The sequence below is a fragment of the Neophocaena asiaeorientalis genome, unplaced genomic scaffold, assembly GCF_003031525.2.
Source record: "Neophocaena asiaeorientalis asiaeorientalis breed wild unplaced genomic scaffold, Neophocaena_asiaeorientalis_V1.1 scaffold396, whole genome shotgun sequence".
In the NCBI taxonomy this organism is placed as follows: domain Eukaryota; kingdom Metazoa; phylum Chordata; class Mammalia; order Artiodactyla; family Phocoenidae; genus Neophocaena; species Neophocaena asiaeorientalis.
In genome coordinates this window covers 3,412,003-3,431,221 of record NW_020172455.1, presented here as the reverse complement: position 1 = coordinate 3,431,221, position 19,219 = coordinate 3,412,003, and the positions used below count along the sequence as shown (strand labels likewise).

The window sequence follows — 19,219 nt, the reverse complement described above, 5'->3', positions numbered from 1 at the left end:
TCCACTTACAGAGTGAGTAGAATAGTAACCTTCCCTGGGAAAGTGCACCGATCCACCCAGCCATGGTGCCGACTTGACACTTGTATCTCAACTTGGTGCAGCGATAGAGCTGACTCCTCAAAGCACGACTTCCTCAAAGTCGTGAGATTCTGGTTGCACGTTCCAGAGTTTGGACAGAATTGGGATGTGTGGGAAAGATGGGAAGAGAGAAGAAGGAAGCGCTTTGTGGGAGCACTTATGTAAATTGTCTTAATTTAATCAAGGGATGGATAAATGGATATTTTTTTCTTTTTAATTTTCTTTTAAAATTTTTTGTAGCGTCAACATTTTTGTTTCAGACAAACTTTGGAAGAGTGGTGGGTTGCTGTAAGCCACATGCTCTGATGCTGTACCAGACGTTGATCTTTAGTGAGCCTGATAACCAGTTACATCGTTGTGGCTTATCACGTTGATATTTCAGGTTTTCTTCCCCTCGGATCTCAGTCTGCGGATGCCTGGCATGAATTCAGAGGACTATGTTTTTGACAGTGTTTCTGGGTAATAGTTGTCTTTTAATTTGATTTTTAACTTTCAGCTTGTACGACTTACTTCCTTTTTGTTAATTTGATCTTGGAAAATCAGAGGTGGCTTTCGCAGCTTTCAACTTTACTTTCTTGCAGTTAGTGTGGTGACGTCTTTGCTGGAGGACATTTGCTTTAGTGCATTCAGTTTTGCACTCTGAACTGTGTTTCATGTTTCCCTAATTCTTGGTGTTGGTGCTTTTTCTTGCCTTCGGTTTCTTTATGTGACGGTAGTAGTAGTGGTAGTAGAATGGAATCTCAGAGAAAAGGTGAAGGGATTAAATTAGATCTGAGGTCCCTTCTGTTTGCAAAAGTGTATAATTCTGTGAGAATTTAGGAATAACATGAGGTGGATAAAGGCTTTTATATTTTTATTAGTCTCACTAATGATAAAATAAATGAAGTCAACTGTTTACTGGGCTGACAACCTCTTTTATACGTCACAAAATTGCATCTCACTCTGGAAATATCAATATTTTCCAAGTTATATATAAACATCTTTAGTTTTTTTAGGAGTGTAATTTCGTTTTATGCATTTTTATGTGTGTTGTATTTTTAAATAAAAGTTTTATTTAAAATCTAGGATTTTATGGGAATTGAGACTGCCTTATAGACCTGCCTCAAGGTACAGGAGTCACAAACTCAAATGCCTTCAGGATCTAGGATAGGGGTCAACAAACTTTTTCCGTAAAGGATCAGATAGTAAATATTTTAGGCTTTGTGGGCCATACAGCCGCTGTCGCAACTGCCCAGCTTTGCCCAGCTCTGTCGCTGAAGCACAGAAGCAGCCGTAATGTGTAAACAAAGGGCGTGGCTACATTCCAATAAAACTTTATGTATAAAAATAGGAGTAATTTGCCAACCCCTGGCCCAACAAGGTTATTAAACAACTTCAGGGGAATATAGACATGGTGCTATAAGATAAAAGAAAATGTAGACAACCGTGGAGTGCCATCTGAGTACATTTAAATTATAAGCAAAAAGAACAAAAAAGTGCTGGCAGGCCAAATCACATTTAGTCAGAGGCCTCCCGGCCTCCTGTCTGCAGCCTTTGCTGGGTAAATACCAGGTTGGTAGCATGTCTTGTGAGAGTTCCTTCCGGAGTGCTTTTCACTCATTCATATCATTAATATCCTTTGCCTCCAGCCTTCTCATTTGTTAGCATCACTTCACAGATTTTCTAGTAGGCATCTAGTAGTCCCACAGCTGAGAGATTCGAGAATTTCTGGGTTGCTTAAGATTATATATACTTTGGAAAAAGCAGCAACTGCTATCTATTTATAGCACGACATGGTCAGTTGGATGTTTCTAGCCATCTGCTCTCTGCATACATCCACACTAAAGCATGTCAAGTTTGAGCTCAGGCATTTAAGAAGCTTCCAAGAGAGTGAATTAGAGATCTGTGAGTTTTTTTGTTTTCTAGGAACAACTTTGAATATACCCTAGAAGCCTCAAAATCGCTCCGACAGAAGCCGGGAGATAGCACCATGACGTACCTGAACAAAGGCCAGTTCTATCCTGTCACCTTGAAAGAAGTGAGCAGCAACGAGGGCATCCACCACCCCATCAGCAAAGTCCGAGTAAGTCCTGCTGTCGGTTCTCGTCTCTGGGAAAGCTGGTCAGAGCTTACTAGTTCCAGGTCCGAGGCAGATCTAAATTAAGATCTGAAATTGCAGTTTTAGTTCACCGCAAAATCGAGAACTAAGTTTTCCAAAAGATACTCACGCCTTCGTGTCTTTACGTCGTGACGCATTCTCTTTCACAGAGTGTGATCATGGTGGTTTTTGCCGAGGACAAAAGCAGGGAAGATCAGTTAAGGCACTGGAAATACTGGCACTCGCGGCAGCACACGGCTAAACAAAGATGCATTGACATAGGTAAGTAGCTCCGGAGCCTGCTTTCATTCCCAGAGGTGCAAGCATCCAGTTTTCTAAATCCAGTTATTTTTGGCAGTGATCAGCTTCCTGCCGAATGCATTTGAATTTTTATGCCAGCTACTGATCTGTTCCAAACATTGTCCTTGGCCTCCTGGAATTGGTGCTCTTAACATTACTTCCTTCATGAGGACATATGCCCCATGTGGTGGCTTTCCATGTCACACTGGGGCCAGGAGCTGTAGCGCCAGCTCGTGTAAGAGTGTCCTGCTTTTCAGTCTACAAATTGTTTGAGGGGTAGTGTCTTCTTTAAGAGATTCTGATTATTTGGAGATGATAATAGGTGGAGGGAAAAAAAATCACCAAGTTAAAGAAAATACTGCTGCTGTGCGGCAACACACACAGTCTTCCCTAGTTACGTGCTGAGCTGCATCGAAAGTCTCTTCTGTCTGTAAATAGACCCAGAGATTTAGCACTTGGAGTAAGAGCGGCAGACCTGTGCAAATCCATATTTAGTCAGGTAGCTTTGTGAAAACCCGTGTTCTTGCCATGTATATAATTTTCGTGTAAGACCATTGTCTGTATCGCAAGATGGCTCTTAATCTTTGTGTTACTTCTTTTCTTTGCCTGTGGTAATATTCATGTTCTCTTTCAGAAGAATGAAAAGAACTGAGTTCCAGTCTTGATTCTCTGGACTTAGTTCTGTGGCCTTGGGACAGTGATTTAAACGTTTTAGACCTAAGTGTCCTAATTTTGACAAAATGGGATAAATTTAAAAATGTCTAAGCTTGCCTCCATTACAAAAATTCTGTGATTCTATTTCTTCCTTTTTTGAACTTCTTCAACCCAACAAAATGTTAATTTACAGTATCTAGCAGTGATAATATTAAGAGCTGAATCTTACATTGAACTGCTGTAACCTCATGTTGGAAACTAGAAACCACGACTTTCTTTTTCTTTCTCATCCCTCATACAGCTGACTACAAAGAAAGCTTCAACACCATCAGTAACATTGAGGAGATTGCTTATAATGCCATTTCTTTCACTTGGGACATTAATGATGAAGCAAAGGTAGGTAACGAAGTCCAGGGACTCCTGTGTTAACCAGCTCTTTGAGGAGTGGGAGGAGCTTAGTGATTGGACAACCGATTTTTTTTCTTGTTTTTTTACAGTTTTACTTGTTTTCCCTCCTTTGCTAAGGAGGAGGGAGAACAAGCGAGGCTAGGAAGGCAGGTCACGGCCATGGTCATGAGGGGCTTGAAGCAGGACAGGACGAAACAGGCCCGCTGCTCAGCCTGTCCGTGTGTCCTGTTCCTCAGCCAGCTGGTTCTCACTTTCTGTCTTTTCACTGGTTCACATTTTCTGGACATATGGCACTTTCCCAGATGTTACAGAACCGTCCCTCTCCCCTGTCTGTTCTCTTCTCCCGGAGCAGGGCTGGCAGCCACTGTCTGGCCTGGAGTCTGACTCCTCACTCTGGGCTCCGTTTCCTCCTTTGCAGAGTGGGATCCATTCCTGTCTCTTCCCTTCTCCGGGTATGTAGTAAGGGTGGTTGGAACAGGGCCTGTGAAGCTGGTGGCGTTTCTTCAGAAAGGCCCTCGAGTACAGGTTGTAATTAGTGCTCCGTCTTGTGTCGCTACCCTGGGAATACAACTTGCTTACGGTTCTTCTCTCTTGGGCTTTGACAAGTGAAGAGTTGCCTCCAATTCAGATGGTCATTTGGATAATTTTATTTGGAAGCTTTAGTACCTTTTAAGAAAAATTAAGCAGATTTTTCAGTCATTGCTGCCCTTCCTACAGCCTTCTTCCCTTTTAGTAGAACCCGTCTCTTCACTAAATTATTAGCACTCTGGTATTTTTTTTTGCCTTAGTTTAAAATTTGGAGCTCAGGCAACACAATAGAAACACATTAATTTCGGGCAGTTGCTCAAGTCAGACTGATCTTTACTGTTGGTTGCAGTCTTAGGAACACTTTTGTATATCAAGGACCAGGTACAAAGTTACCATCACCTTCCTGTCCTTTCTTAACCTTTCTTCTATTTTCTCTTTTATTTATTCAACAAGAATTTGAGCAATTATGGAATAAGACACTGAGTTAGGTGCTAACTATTGTAGAATTTAATTTTTTCCTGCCTAGTCTTGCTATTAAAAATCGTATGACTGGATTCTTGAGACCCATGTTAACTTTGTATTATAATTACTTTCCTTTCGTACTATGGTTGTGGTGTCTAAGGCAAAAGTGTGTCTTAAGAGTGCAGGATATAGTAAGTGGGGTCTGCCAGTCTGTTAGGAAGCTTAAGTTGCTGTAATTGCCTTAAAGTTATCCTACTGACCACCTCCATCCTATGCAAACGTCTTCAGGCTGCTTAGTCCAGAGTTTGGTGCTTGATTAAAGAGTGAATTCACTACAGAGAAGCTAGTAGAAGGAAAAGTAAACATTTCGTTTTATACAAATGTTGTTAGAGTTATTCTGAAATTAAATATCATAATAGGACTCAGTGTGCAAGCAGCCTATAAGAAGAGTTGGCCGTGTGCCCCCCGGGTGCTTCTGTTCTTAAATCAAGCTAGGGAAATTTGTCCTATTTGCCATTAGGGGCTGATGGAGAAATTGTGGAGGAGCTGATCAAGCGCATCCAAGTCCTGAGTTCATTTTTCTGACTTATCTGTGACCTTGGACTGGTCCCTTGATTCACTGGCTCAGTTTTCCCCCTCTTTTCCGCCTAGGAGAATAAAAAGGCCACAGTGGTCAACCCTCTTCTTTGCTGGGGTGTCGTCAGGACTAATAAGCACTTGTCAGGGTACATGGAGATCTTGGCGGAAAGGCCCTGTGTGTGGGCAGGGTGCTTTGTTTGTTTGATGTGTCACTCTTCAGGGTGGGAGTAATGAAAGTCCAGATGAGGGGTAGGGATAATGGCTGGTTTTACTTTGAAGGCCTTCAGCTTGTTTGTATTAAGAAGTATTGTCGGAGGCATGTCCTAAGTAGCCTTAATAGCATTGTTAATTGATGTAGGGAAGTTCAGTTTCATTCTCCTTTCCAGACCCCCAGCACTGACTTGATTTTTTAAGACTTTGCCAGCCCCCAGATGGGGCTCGTGTCATTTCTTAATGAGGCTGCTGCCTTTTGAAGCTGATATCAGGCATCAGCTACAAGTGTGTGTTGAAATTAAGTCCGTAGATGTTTTGCTTTCCCTGGCCAAGTTGATGTTTTCTGTTTTCACACTGAAAGTATTTGATGCCCCAGGGCAACTGGAGTGAATAGATATACATGCAGAATCCTGTATAGATTTTTTTCACTTCTTTTTTTGAAAGCAACCCACTTTCTTGTTCTAATTTAGGACACATTTGTTGATTCTTAATTCCAGTTCATTCTCCCCCACAAACATAGGGTTTCTTGGAGACATGTGGCATTCCCTTCTCCCCCCACTTTTTAAAGATATCTAATATACCCTTTTGGCCAAGCCAGGAGGAGTAAAACCAGAATTCCAGCCCAGGGTCAACATGAGAATCTTCTCTGTAGCTTCTGCTGCCCTTTGGAGGTGATTGTTTTTAGGACGTGTCAGGTTGAATCTTGAACACCTTGGCTTAGGTTCTACGTTGGGAAAAGCACTGTCCAAGCTAGACTCATCCTGTCCCTGTACACACTCCATCACCGGCATAATCATATACTTGCTGTTACCATGGAAACTTGAAGACGTTATGAAACTTGTTTAAAAAAAAGTTATTAGACTTCAAAGCAGCAGGGGAGAAGGAAGTTGCTTTGAAAAGCAGAAATATCTTAGAAGCAATCCCCCCTGGTGGCCCTGATCTCTCTACTGTATATACCTATTTCATTCATTTTTCTGTACTCCACACAAAATTAGATTTGTTTGGGTGGTCGGGCATCTTTTTAAGAGTCAGGAATATCTACACAAATTATAGTTTATCTGACATTCACATTTCACTGAGAAATAACTTAATCAGATTTCTTCCCTCCTGATATATGGCTGAGATCAGCTGCTTGAGGTAATTTTGGCAGGGAGAAGAAGCGGTTCCCTTTGAAACATTAAAATATGGCGCTCTGGTGAGATGCTGAAGTTTACAATTTGTAAGATAGGAGGGCACTGGTCACTTGGGGAAGAGAGGATTAGGAAATTGTTGGGCATGAGGAAACATCAGGAAGGTGGGAAGAAGATAAACACAGACTGAGACTATATAAAGATTTCATCCAAAGCCAGCTGTGCACCTTGCCCCCAGTTGCAGGACTTCATAACTTTACCCAACAAATATCCAAGTGCCTGCTATGTCCATGGTACTGTGCTCCATCCCGGCAGAAACGCTGGTATTGTAGTTCAGATGTATTGTGTGTTAAATAGGCGTTTGTGGCCTGAGATCCTAAATATAACATCATGTTTCTAAGGAAAAGAAACTTTACAAATGAACTTTGGAGCCACAAATAATTTAGAAGTTGGGGTTGTCTGTTCTGCACCAGTTTCAGCATTTCCACAACCAAGTGAGTAACTCTAGATAGGCTGCACATCGTGGACTAGGGTATAATTTTTTGCTTGGATTGTAAATCTAAGAGTTTACAAGAGCTTTGAGATTTGGATGGTGATATGAAGCCTGAAGATCTAAAATAAACAGAGGAAAAAGAAGTCAGGGAGAGAGAATTAACTTCTTTGAATGCCGGGCACTGTGCTGAGGTGCCTCCTCTGTGTTCGCACGTAACGGGTCAGTGCTGCCTGCTCAGTACCCGTGAGAAAGTGCGTAGTCCTCCAGGTGGGAAGATGTTTGCTGCTTGGTCATCCAAATGAGATCACCTGAGGAGGTAAGAATCTACACCTTGTAATGGACAGAAGGTGTTCCTGACGGGGGAATATTTAAAAGTGTCAGCATTCATATTAATAGAGCAGCATTATGGATTCACTAATATAAATTCCCGTGGTAAGTAGACCACTTTTGCTACAGGGAAACAGTTTATGTTGATTGTTGGATGAGTGATGTTTACCTACAAAGGAGAGGAAATTATAAACCAAAAAACCTCTGTATGGAATCAAGTGAACATTGAGCCAGCCAGCTCCGAGGGATCCTTGGCCTCCAGGGGAGCATTCACAGGAAGGGATATCTCTTGGTGGTATAGGACATGGTTATACTTAACTAGACAGTATGGGAAATGGGAAAACAGGTGCAGTTGAAAGCAGAGCTCAAGATTGCTTTGATCATCTGTATGTGTCTATGATCTCCATGAGTATGAAGCAGACCTTTTAAAGATGTAGTGAAACCCCAGGGATACAAAATATCTAACATGTTTTTCCCAGAGGTGACTTCTAATCCTTACTAGAAGGTGGATTGGGGTGCAGCTACCGTTCATACATTTCGTTTTTTAAATAGTAGCAGAAAAGAGCTTGCCGTCAGACACGCACTAAAGCTCCACCTGGAGTGAGCAGTGTCAGACAAGGAATAGGTGTGGAGTCTGAGTTTCTTTATACTGGATTTTGCACCCGTGGCTTAAAACAACCCAAAGACTCGTGAGTTGTCCCGCCATGCCGTGCTGGAAGCCGGTGCTTCCCAATGTCTTCATCAGACCCACAGAAGGAGGCACTCCGGATCAGGTGTGATGAGCCTTCTCGCGGGCAGAGGGAACTGCACCTTGTCCTTGTGGCAGGATCGTATCTCTGGCGGGACAGAGCCCATCTCAACAGGCTGTTCATGTCTTCGTGGTTCACTTCCTTCGCATGTTTCACCTTCAGGGTGGTACCTTGGCCTGCAGAGAAGGGATAGGACAAAATCAGAGCATCCCCTTCCCCAGAGGGAGAAAACCCTCAGTGAGAGAGCACTTTGTGCTTTTACTTTTAATTATGAATCTGTCAGCTCTAAGGAGGAACTCCAAGGCATTCTGCAGGATTGTCCTTTGGAACCAAATGTTTTCTGTCATGGAGAGGCTCGTGTTACAAAAGAAAGAGGATTAAAGTAGAATGCAGAGCCTGTCTGGAGCACTGAGAGGCTTGAGCACGGGGGGACTGGGTCCGGCTGGAGCCCTGGTATCTTTCCCTTTTGTCTCCTGTCTCAGCCAAAGTGTATGGGGTTCCTGCCGAGGATTATTGAGGCTCCCGGAGTTCATTCTGTCAGAGGGGTGGAACCATGTTGGTAACTTGAACTTAAGACTTTTTTTTTTTTGCGGTACGTGGGCCTGTCACTGTTGTGGCCTCTCCCATTGCGGAGCACAGGCTCCGGACGCGCAGGCTCAGTGGCCATGGCTCACGGGCCCAGCCGCTCCGCGGCATGTGGGATCTTCCCGGACCGGGGCACGAACCCGCGTCCCCTGCATCGGCAGGCGGACTGTCAACCACTGCGCCACCAGGGAAGCCCGAACTTAAGACTTTTTGTGTGTGCTATGGGATGCAGGTTTATGAGTTTAATAACAGTTTGTTGTTTTGTCTAAGCGTAATATTTGGAATCCATCGTGAGAGTAATTTTTAATTTGTTTGGACTGAGCGTATCGCTTGCATTTATAGGGATTCCATTCTGGTGAAGCATCCATCAAGTGCTCCAGTAAAATAAGGTGTTGCCAGTTTGGTTGCATTAAGCAGGGACAGGTTTGGTTTGTTTCTCGACTTTACATTTCCAGTGTGAATGGGAGGGAGGAGGGAGAGGTGAGTCAAACGTCTTACTTGCAATTGCAATTAAATATAGGCAGGAGATTTAAAACAAAAGTGTATCCTCCCTGACCTAACTAGAAAAGGAAGCCAGGAAGCACTGTTACTTTTAAAACAAAGATAAGGGCCTTCCCTGGTGGCCCAGTAGGTAAGACTCTGAGCTCCCAATGCAGGGGGCCCAGGTTTGATCCCTCCGCAGGGAACTAGATCCCGCATGTGTGCCGCAACTAAGAGTCCGCATGTCACAACTAAAAAGTCTGCATGCCACAACTAAGAAGTCCACATGCTGCAAATAAGTTCGCATGCTGCAACTAAGAAGTTCGCATGCCGCAACTAAAATGTCCGCATGCCGCAAGACCCAGAGCAGCCAAAATAAATAAATAAACAAACAAACAAAGGTAAGAGACTTTCAGAGTCCAGACAGATGCAGGCTAGACTCTCCGTGTGTCCTGCCCTTAGACCCTAGAGAAACTCAAGGTAGCCGAGGAGGCTTCTTAGCTGACGTTCTTTCTACTCCAGGGGTGTCCTTCCATGCAGTTGGAAAATACATATTTATTAAAGTAAAAAATAAAACTTTTGGTGCCAGAAAGATAGTCACATTCCTTTATGGGGAATGAATAGTCTTTAGAGTTGTGGTTTGATCAGTATTGGAAGTAACAATAAATTTTTCTTGATTGGAAATGTGTGGAGAATGCTTTTCATTAGCTGATACAGAATAAACTCTTGGCAATTGGAAAGCTGACTTTGAAGAACCTGTTCTGGGTCTGATTATAAGGGAGGTTTCTCTTTTAAAGCGAGGGCTGTTGGGCTTTGGCTGCAAAGGGTTTCACGTGTTACCCTAGTGTCTGGGCAAGAGGTCCGTCCTGAATCCGGTGGACCTTCAGAACCTGCAGGTAACAAAAGCACACATTTATCGCTGCACACACCTGAGGGTGAGGGCCAAGTCACGATGTTTCTGGTTGGACAAGGGGGACACGTGGCAGCTGAAGAAAGCCTCGGTTTAGTAGTGAAACTTGCGTCTTGTGAAACGGATTTGAGGCACCGTGTCTGGTCAGCCACTAGAAAAGTGCTGTCACTTGAACTTGTTTTTCAGTCTTTTTTTTGGTGGGGGAGAGTTCAGGTTTTTCCCCATCCTCCACCCTGCCCATGTCACGAAACAATGAGCTCCTCTCTAGAGCTTTTTCTTTTTGACACTTTGTTACATTAACCCTCCTGTTCCTGGTCCTTCCTGGAAATTCCATCTCCAGTGGTTTTCTAAATCTGTCATTTCAACCAGTTTTGCTACTTGTAAGCTAAACCAGAGGGCTTTGACCCTGCCCAGACATTTTTAGTCATAACTGAATTTACCTGGAATAGAGATTTCAGGGCAATGCAGGGTCTGGGAGTTCAGGGGCTTTTTATATGGCAGACCTTCTTCATCTGAGACTCCAAATCTGGTAGTAAATATAAGTGAACTCTACGTTAATTACTCAGGGGCTTTTTCTTTAGCTTTTTAAAGTTCACAGTATCTAATTAGAGACTTTGATTGGAAGTCAGCTTCCTGCCAAGTCTTCCCTTGTGACCTGTCTGCTCCCCTGCCCTACTCTGTGCCTAGAGATGCTGGAATGTGGCCGGTGTTTGCCTTGTGTCACACCTGCATCCAGATTTTCGTATTTCAAACAAACGTTCTACTTATTTGGGACAACAGGTGCCCGATCACTGTATCTGGCAAGTGTCCTTAAGTTCACCAGGCCCTGCTTGTAGGGTATGACAGAAGGAAGATGGGCCGCAGGTGCCTCCAGAATGTTTCTCCCTCTCTCTTTTTCTCTCTTTGGGACTTTTCCCTGGCCCTCTGCAATCTTTGCAGGAACTAAGGCTCCGTGTGGGCGGCGTGGGAAGGCAACACTGTGGCAACAGTAAGGGTGATGACTGCATCCTTGCTTTGTCTTTGGGGAAACGCCCCATGCCACGTCCATGTGAGAAGGTTGCAAGTTAGTGCTTTGCTCTTCCCACACCCCTCTCCTCGCTGCCCCAGCCTTCCAGTTCTTTTCTCTTGATGGTTGTTGGACGGTCTGCAGAAGAACACAGATACTAGTTGCACGTTTGAAGGCTTTTCGTTCGTGCTGATGTTATTCCGTAGTGGGATTTTTTACTCACCTCACGTCATGAGAATAGTGGGGAAGTGTGACTTTCCTAGGATTAGCTGGTGAATCAGTAGTGGAACTGGATCCTGCTTCTGAGTTTATGACTCAGTCTCTGATACCTTCTGGGGCTTAATTAATTAATTAGACCTGCACATCGGGAGAAAGTAGGGGAGCAACAAGGCTCATACAGAACTAAGATAATCAGGCTTTGTTTGGTTTGGGGTTTTTTTGGTTGCGGGGAGGGAATGTTGATTAAGATTGTGTCTGCTGGGGCTTCCCTGGTGACGCAGAGGTTGAGAGTCCGCCTGCCGATGCAGGGGACACGGGTTCGTGCCCTGGTCCGGGAAGATCCCACATGCCACGGAGCAGCTGGGCCCGTGAGCCATGGCCGCTGAGCCTGTGCGTCCGGAGCCTGTGCTCCGCAACGGGAGAGGCCACAACAGTGGGAGGCCCGCGTACCACAAAAAAAACAAAAAAGAAAAACAACAACAACAAAGACTGTGTCTGCTGTATAATGCTCAATAAGTGTTCCTGTCTGATGAGACTTTAGAATTGGACCTTGATTTCTTCCTTTAAACTGTTTCCCACTCCATTGGTTTCAGCCGGCATAACTTCATATACGCATATTGGGAAAATAGTGATTGTATTCTAATTAGCACTGTTGGATTTGGTGAGAATAAACTATGTTATTGACCTCATTATAATTTCATTTATCAGAAGGTTTCTAAGAAAAGCTACTGAGAAATATTTTAGAGTGATCTTTTTGACTGATATGGAAGAGAGTTAAATTAAAACTTGTTCTAGGGCTTCTGCTTTCAACTTAGTAGATCAGTTACATCCCAGGAATGAGGTTAGGAATGTGATCTCTTTATTTGACTAAGTTGAATTTTAATACTAGAAATGGGTTAGAGCGATAAAGACTCCCAGAGGCAGCGGGGACGGTGCCTGTGACGGCTGTCACTGTCTGACGGGGCGAGCCACCTTTAAGTCCCTTGCGCGTTAGGAAGCCACAGAGGGACTTGGCGTAGACTCCCCCCGTGATCTGGGGTATAGGACCTTGACCTCATGCCTCCTGAGCAAAAAGGGACCTTCTGCTCACAGCCATTTGGGGGTCAGTTTTTCCCCTACTTCACTGAACAGTTTTTCCGTTAGGTTCTTCTTCAAGCTTTCCGTGCTTCATTGTGTCATTGTGGTTTCAAGAGCACAGATTTGGAGCAGGAAGCATGGGTCCTGGTTTTGTCTTTGTCATCTGTGTACCGTGTGTCTGTATCTTCAGAGCCTGAACCTCCGCCATAGTTGGACACTGTCTTTCTTGAATTGAAAGGTGTTGAGTAGCCAGATTCTGAACCATGAGATGCTCGTGTTAAAGGTAAATGTTTCCAGGGAACACAACAAGGATAAGTGCATTCTTGGGACATAAAACATTTTTCAGTTATCAGCTTTGTGAAGTGTCTTCCATGGTTAAATCAGCCCATTTTCCTTTTTTCTTTTCTTCCTTCTCTTAGATCTTTTCTCTTTTCTTGCGTATATTTACCAAGCAATTGGAACTCACTTGAACTATCTGAATGTGCACGGGGCACACATGTAATTCTGACACAGGGTGTTCAGGCATGCTCTCAGCTCTGTAGGCTGACACTTCTCCAAAAGTCTGTTGTATGTAATCTGACTTAAAAGAGCAAACCACCATTCTCCCTTGAAAATTTTTTTCAGTCATTATTGATCAATTTAACTCATTTCTAACATCCTTCCAGGAAATTCTCTGCAGGCTAGTTATCAATTGCTCCTGTGTGAGAGGACCGGCTGGAAGTCCTGCTGCAGAGGGTTGACTTTCTCAGCTGTACGTTCATTCACTCAGCAAATTATTCACTGTGCTGCTTTTTGCAGGCAATAAGGGAGGGAGTAAAAGGCGATGCAAGCAGAAAGCCTGTCCTCAAAAGAGGTGACACTCTCTGTGTGATGATACAGGTCTTAAGTGAGGTTTTGAAATGCTCTTTAGATTTCCAGGGCAAAGGGGTACTTTCAGCTAAGGGAGTCAAAGGCTTTATGGAAGAGATGGCACTGGGCACCATGCTTTGAGAGATTGCAGCCGCAGAATATTTTTGCAAAGGCTGTTTGATGGGACCTTTTTTCTTCCTTATTTTTCCCCCACAGAGTAGCTGTTGTGAATTTAAGTGGAAACGAGGCACCTGGAACAGCTTACTTAGTCTGCAGAGGTGCTGTGACACATTGAGGCCCAGACATTGCAGTGCAGGAAGCAACATTGGGATTTGTCTGGGGCAACACTCTAATCTTGCAAGAAAGTTGTAGATGTTACCACACCTGTCAATATGACACAAAGCTACAATGAAGGGATAACATGCTTAGTTATCAAATACAGACTGTTAGGTACCTGTAGTTTCTGTAATGGAAAGATGGTCACTGTAGATAATGTTTTAAAGTATAAACGTGAATAGATGCTGTAGAAAATTACCTCATGGCTCCCTATGTGAATTTATCTCTGCCCTAGAACTTACCTGTCTGTCTCTGTATATACATCAGTGAGCCTCTAAATTCCATAACCTTTTCCAAGTTGAGGGGGTATATAGAGTCCATTTAATTATTCATTCAACAAATATTTATTTAATGTCCAGTATGTATAAAGAGCTGCTTGGTATCCTCAGTTCTACCAAGATGACCTAGGTGTTCACATCTGCTTGGAGGAAGGATGTGATCATAAATAACCTGTGAACTTGGGCAGCAAGTTACCTAACCTCTAAACTTCATCTGTGAAATGGGGTCAGAGTAGAACCAATTTCATAGGTTGTTTTGAGGGCCAAAGAGTCAGTACACTGCAAGAGTACAGTAAATGGAACTCAAAGATCATAGCAGCATGTAGTTTTATTTGGCTGGAGTTTATGAATTTGGGGTCCTTCATTCAGTGAACACGTATTTCCTATTGGCCAGGCACTGCAAGGATGCCTTGGGAATGTAAAGGTGAGTGGGACGTGGCCCAGTTCTCAGGAAATTCAAAATTTAGTGGAGAAGATTGCCACTCTAGTACTTACAGTGATAAAAGTAAACACAGAGGAATAGAACTTACCTTGGAATAGGAAGATCAGAGAAGGTTCCTCAGGGGTGACACTTGAGTGGGTCCTAAAGGATAAGAACTAGCTGAGCATTCAGAGCCCAGAATGAGCCTATAAACTGGATGTGTGTGAGTACAGAGCTCAGATCGGGGCTGGACATCCAAGGCAAGTGGGCGACCAGATCCTGAAGGCCCTGTGGTACCCTAGTGAGGACCTTGGATGTCTCCCTGTAAAGGATTCGTCTCAAACCCTTGGGGTCTGTGGACCAAGTATATTGGGGTTGGAATTTCTTTGCATTTTCAGTTCAGTGATTAGACTTTTAAAATCACAAGTATATTCTGGTGCCAGTTGCTGCCAGGAGGCTTCAGTGCTAGTGTTTGTGCTTAGGTGTTAGGTTTTGTTTTTTTTTTTTGCGGTACGTGGGCCTCTTGCTGCTGTGGCCTCTCCCGTTGCGGAGCACAGGCTCCGGACACGCAGGCTCAGCGGGCATGGCTCACGGGCCCAGCCGCTCCACGGCACGTGGGATCCTCCCAGACCGGGGCACGAACCCGTGTCCCCTGCATCGGCAGGCGGACTCTCAACCACTGCGCCACCAGGGAAGCCCTAGGTGTTAGGTTTGAGCTAGATAAAGTCCAGGTGAATCCTTAGGGTGCTGTGTGATCAACACAGCTGTTTGAATAGAGTCATATTTCTCAGACTAGGATTGGATATGTTTTTAGGGGTTGAGGAACTTTTTTCTCTCTCTTCAAAAGGATACGTGTATTATTCACATTTGAGAAGTACTGCTCTAGGTGGTGGAAAATATGGCTGGGAAGGCGGATTGCATCACATACGGCATTTGACTGCTAAGGAATTTAGTCTATTACACAGGCAGTGGTGAGCGACTGAAAGTTGTTGAGTAAGAATGAATGATTAAGATTCTGCGGTGATACTGGTGTTTGGTGATTGCCTAATGTCAGGGAAGCAGCCTCTCTTTTTTCATTTCTTTTCCTGATTTGTAGCCATTTTACTGTTTAAAGGGTGCCCTCCTAGAGGCCAGAAGAAAGAAGGGTTAATTTATGTAAATTTATATTAGCTTTTTTTTTTTTTTTTGTCGAGTCTTTTGTTTTATTTTGCAGGGGGGAGCACTGTTGTGTGTATTTAAAGTTTTGTGAGGATTTGAAGCTTGTTAAATTAAGATTTGGAGATAATAGCTGGATTTTTATATACCTATGGTTTTTCTGTCTCTCATTACCAGCTTTTAATTCAGTACCATTTAGTAGTAATAGGCATTAGGAGAATACAGAAAATATACTAAACACTGGAAGAAATTTTAAAAACGGGTCACACATAATTCCTGCCATCAAGGGGCTTAGAGCACTTATAATCACAGTGTGACAGAGTGACCAAGTGTTCAGTAGAGGTGACGGGGGTGTGGATACCAGGCCCTTGGCCTGAAATAGAAGCTCACAGTAGGGCCACAGGGTGCTGGGGGCAAGGCTACTTATTACAATGTGATAGATAGTAAAACAGGGCTGTAATTCTTTTGGGGTAGTTAGAGAACGCATCTCAGAGAAGTTCTATCAGCTGTTACTAGGTCTTTATTTATAAGAGAGATGTCAGTAGAGAATGGAATAAAATTTATTTTAAATTGAGGGGCAGAGAAAAGAAAGATCCCCAAAGTGTGTGTAAAAATTCCTGTAAAGGAGGTGTGAAACTAGAATGGGAGTTTGGAGCTGGGCTTTGGAGGGCCTTAAGAATTTAGGTCCCTTCCTTCAGACTCTGGAGAAGCACTGCAGGTTGTTTATGACTTAGTTGTCCCGGTCACTGAGGTGACATTATGTGGCTGAACGCCTGTGACCTCTCACTCTTATGAGCATTACTCTTTGTTACTCTATTGTAGTGTAAAAATCAGAGCCCTTAAAAAGAAAACTTTATCCCTTAAAAAAACTTAATTAAAAAGAAAACTTTATCCAAACTGTCATAAGAGTGGTTCATATAATGTTCTTAGTGAATCTAAAGGTTCACGTTTTGAAATTTTTTATTCCACTCATTGAGAAAACCATATTATGGAAGTCAAAGGAAATGATTTTCACCATTTTAGGAGCAATGTTATAATAATGTGTAAAATTCCACCTAAATCTCTCAGTGGGAAAAAAAGTTAAAACTGTATTATTTGGCTGTCAGGTTCTTGTACAGGAATAATAATATAGAATGAGTATTACTGTTGTGGTAACTTTTTGAAAAGGAGCAGCCTTTTTGTTTATGAAAATTATCCTAGTGTATTTAAGTTAGTCAGTTTCATCATTTAGCTTCTGACTCACCTGCTTATAATTTTTGTAACTTCTTCCTGATGAATTCCAAGTGCATTGTTAATGCTTTCTTTCTGTGAATTAGGTGGGTGAAAAATTATTTCTAGAATATCTCCCCACAAATGAAACTCACTTGTCAAAGCTCATACATCTGACTACTCCCTTTAGACTAGAGACTCCATACGTTTTCTGGAATTGTGCCTTGGTTTGTGGTATTGATGGTAAAGCCCCCAAAGAACAGGTGAGTTGGGGGTTTATAAAATTTGTTCTCAGTTGCTTTCACTCTACGACTGGGAAATGAACTGCTGATTGTGACCTGTGTTTTGAGCAGACTAGTTCCCTGTGTCTTTCTTCTCCTTTTCTTTCCATTTGAGGAGTCACAGTGGACACAGCAGCTGGCTGGTGAACAGTATTGTGTGGCTGCCATAATGCTTCCTGGAAAAATCATCATAAATTAGTTCAAGATCTGATTTCTTGTTGGTTCTGTGCTTATAAACATTTGGAATGAAAAAATCTATACAAGTTACTCCTTTGACAATGTAAATCTTTATTCTGTTGTTTTTTTCTCATTTTCAAACTGAGGTTTGAAAACAAGATTAAATCTTTTGAAAAATTCTAAGTGCATGAAAACAAAATTAAATTTTTTGAGAAGTTCTAAGTGCATGAATTCTTGGCCAAGAATGAGGAACTGTCTTAGAAAAATGGGCTGGACATTTAAAGAGGAATCTTGCCGAGCATCTTTCCACCTGTTTAGCAGGGTTTTTTGTGGTTAGTTTTTTTTTCTCTCTAGTGATTTTAGGTGGGAACATTAGTTGCTCATCTTTTGAGATTTGTTCCAGTTATTTGAATAAAATCAAACTTTTCCTCCAAATAAGTGGCAAGGAAGTATGAAAACAGAGAAACGGTCATTACTTGAGTTCTTAAAGATCTTTATTTATGTCATTCTAGAGAAGGAAGGTTGTGTATCTTTCGGCCTACTCTCAGACTTCAGAAATAAGGCGTTTTAAGTGTGTATGTGTGTGTGGCTGTGTGTGTGTGCGTGCGCACACACGTGTATTGTATAGAAGAGGAGTTGGATGTGTAATAATCCATCTTCCTTTTCACCTCTTTCCCACCTTCTGTAGGTGATATTGGAGTTTTTCTGTAATCTCATTATAGAAAATATTTCTCTGCACAATGAGTATGGTCTGAACATTTGTTTTATCCAGAGTTGGGTGACTTGGCCTGTTGTCCAAGGCCAAGTCACCCAAGGTAGAACCCAGTCCAGGTGTTAACATGGTGAGGAGCAGAACACATCCGCCATGTTGCTGCCCCAGGACCCAGAGCACAGCTCTGCCTCGTGTCCTACACTTGCTCTCTCCCTGTTTTGGGTGCTGCTGATTAAAGATTGTCACCTTCCTAAATAAAGATTCACAGACACTGACTGAGCTTCTCCAGCAGAACTTAGTGTAGTCCGTCCACGGGCGTGGGCTGCATCGATCAAGACTGTGGGTGTGGGGGTGAAGGTCACATCAATGGGAAGCCCATAGCGGGTATCTTCTCAGGAGGTCACCTGCGGGGAGAGTGGAAATACTGAACTACAAAAAGGGGGGGTAGTGCTTCCTCGCTGTTCTTACCACATTGTGATATCGTAAGGATCAGTTACTATCCCGGCAGCTTAGAGAATGGTGTAGCTCGGGGGGTCAGCAAACTGCAGCTCTCAGGCCCTGGCCAGCCAGGGGCCTGTTTATGTGAATAAAGATTTTTCAAGATACCGCCACCCGCATCTGTTCACGTATCATCTGTGGCGGCTTTCACACCGTTACTGCGGAGTTGGGTGGTTGCATGTGGCCCACAAAGGCGAAAACTCCATCAGGCCCTTTTGCAGAAAAAGGTGACCCACTGCTGATGTAGATAAATACGAGAAAGCTGCCTTAGGTGTCTGCATTGTACTTCTTCTTGGTCGCGTTTGTTCACTGCTCCCTCGGCATCTTCCTCCTCTTGCTAAAAACCTGTGTGCTGAGCGTGTGCTGTGTACCAGGCCCCAGGAACAGGAATGGCTGCTTGAACGTTGTATCTGTCCTCTGTGGGCACGACACCACCGGCCAGTCTCACACCCGAACACACAGTTCATCCATACACGTCAACCCCCATGAAAATCAAACGTCCCATGAGGGATAAACATAAGAAGTGAAGTCTGACAGGTTTTTAATAGGTTTTCTCAGGTCTCTGTCTTCTAAAGTAGGAGTTCTTGAGAATTTACACGACCTTATTGAATAGCAAAGTTGAGCAGATGCTTTCATCTTTATCTTTCCTTTGATTAAATGAATATTATTCTTATTTGATAGGGCTGTACCTCTGTAAAAAAATTTTTTTTAATTAAAAACAACCTGATGGGATACATATAAATACATGTAAGCACATCGGAACTCTTTCAAGAAAGGAAACCATATATTGGGACTCGTTTTAATAACCTCAGAGTTTTGGAGCCAAAGGAGATCTTTGATCGCTCAAAGTGTGTAAGTACATAGAAGATTAATTACTTGACGGCAGTGGTTTCTATCCTGGCCGATCACGAGAATTACCCAGGGAGGACCTAAGACAGTCCTCGAGCCCGAATCCCACCCCAGGCGTGGGAGCAGGAACTGTAGACGTGGCCTCACCGTCACCGTCTCCGGTACAGGCTGACAGCCCG

General features: G+C 43.3%; 1 protein-coding gene across 1 annotated transcript in view; it reads left to right on the top strand.

Annotated features, from left to right (window-relative positions):
• Positions 1 to 19,219, top strand: part of GRHL1 (grainyhead like transcription factor 1) — a 46,683-nt gene that overhangs the window by 9,354 nt on the left and 18,110 nt on the right. The window contains exons 6-9 of the mRNA XM_024737717.1: positions 461 to 537; positions 1,984 to 2,140; positions 2,326 to 2,437; positions 3,411 to 3,505. Of these exons, the coding sequence (XP_024593485.1) occupies positions 461 to 537; positions 1,984 to 2,140; positions 2,326 to 2,437; positions 3,411 to 3,505 (441 nt within the window). The remainder of the gene's footprint in view (positions 1 to 460; positions 538 to 1,983; positions 2,141 to 2,325; positions 2,438 to 3,410; positions 3,506 to 19,219) is intronic.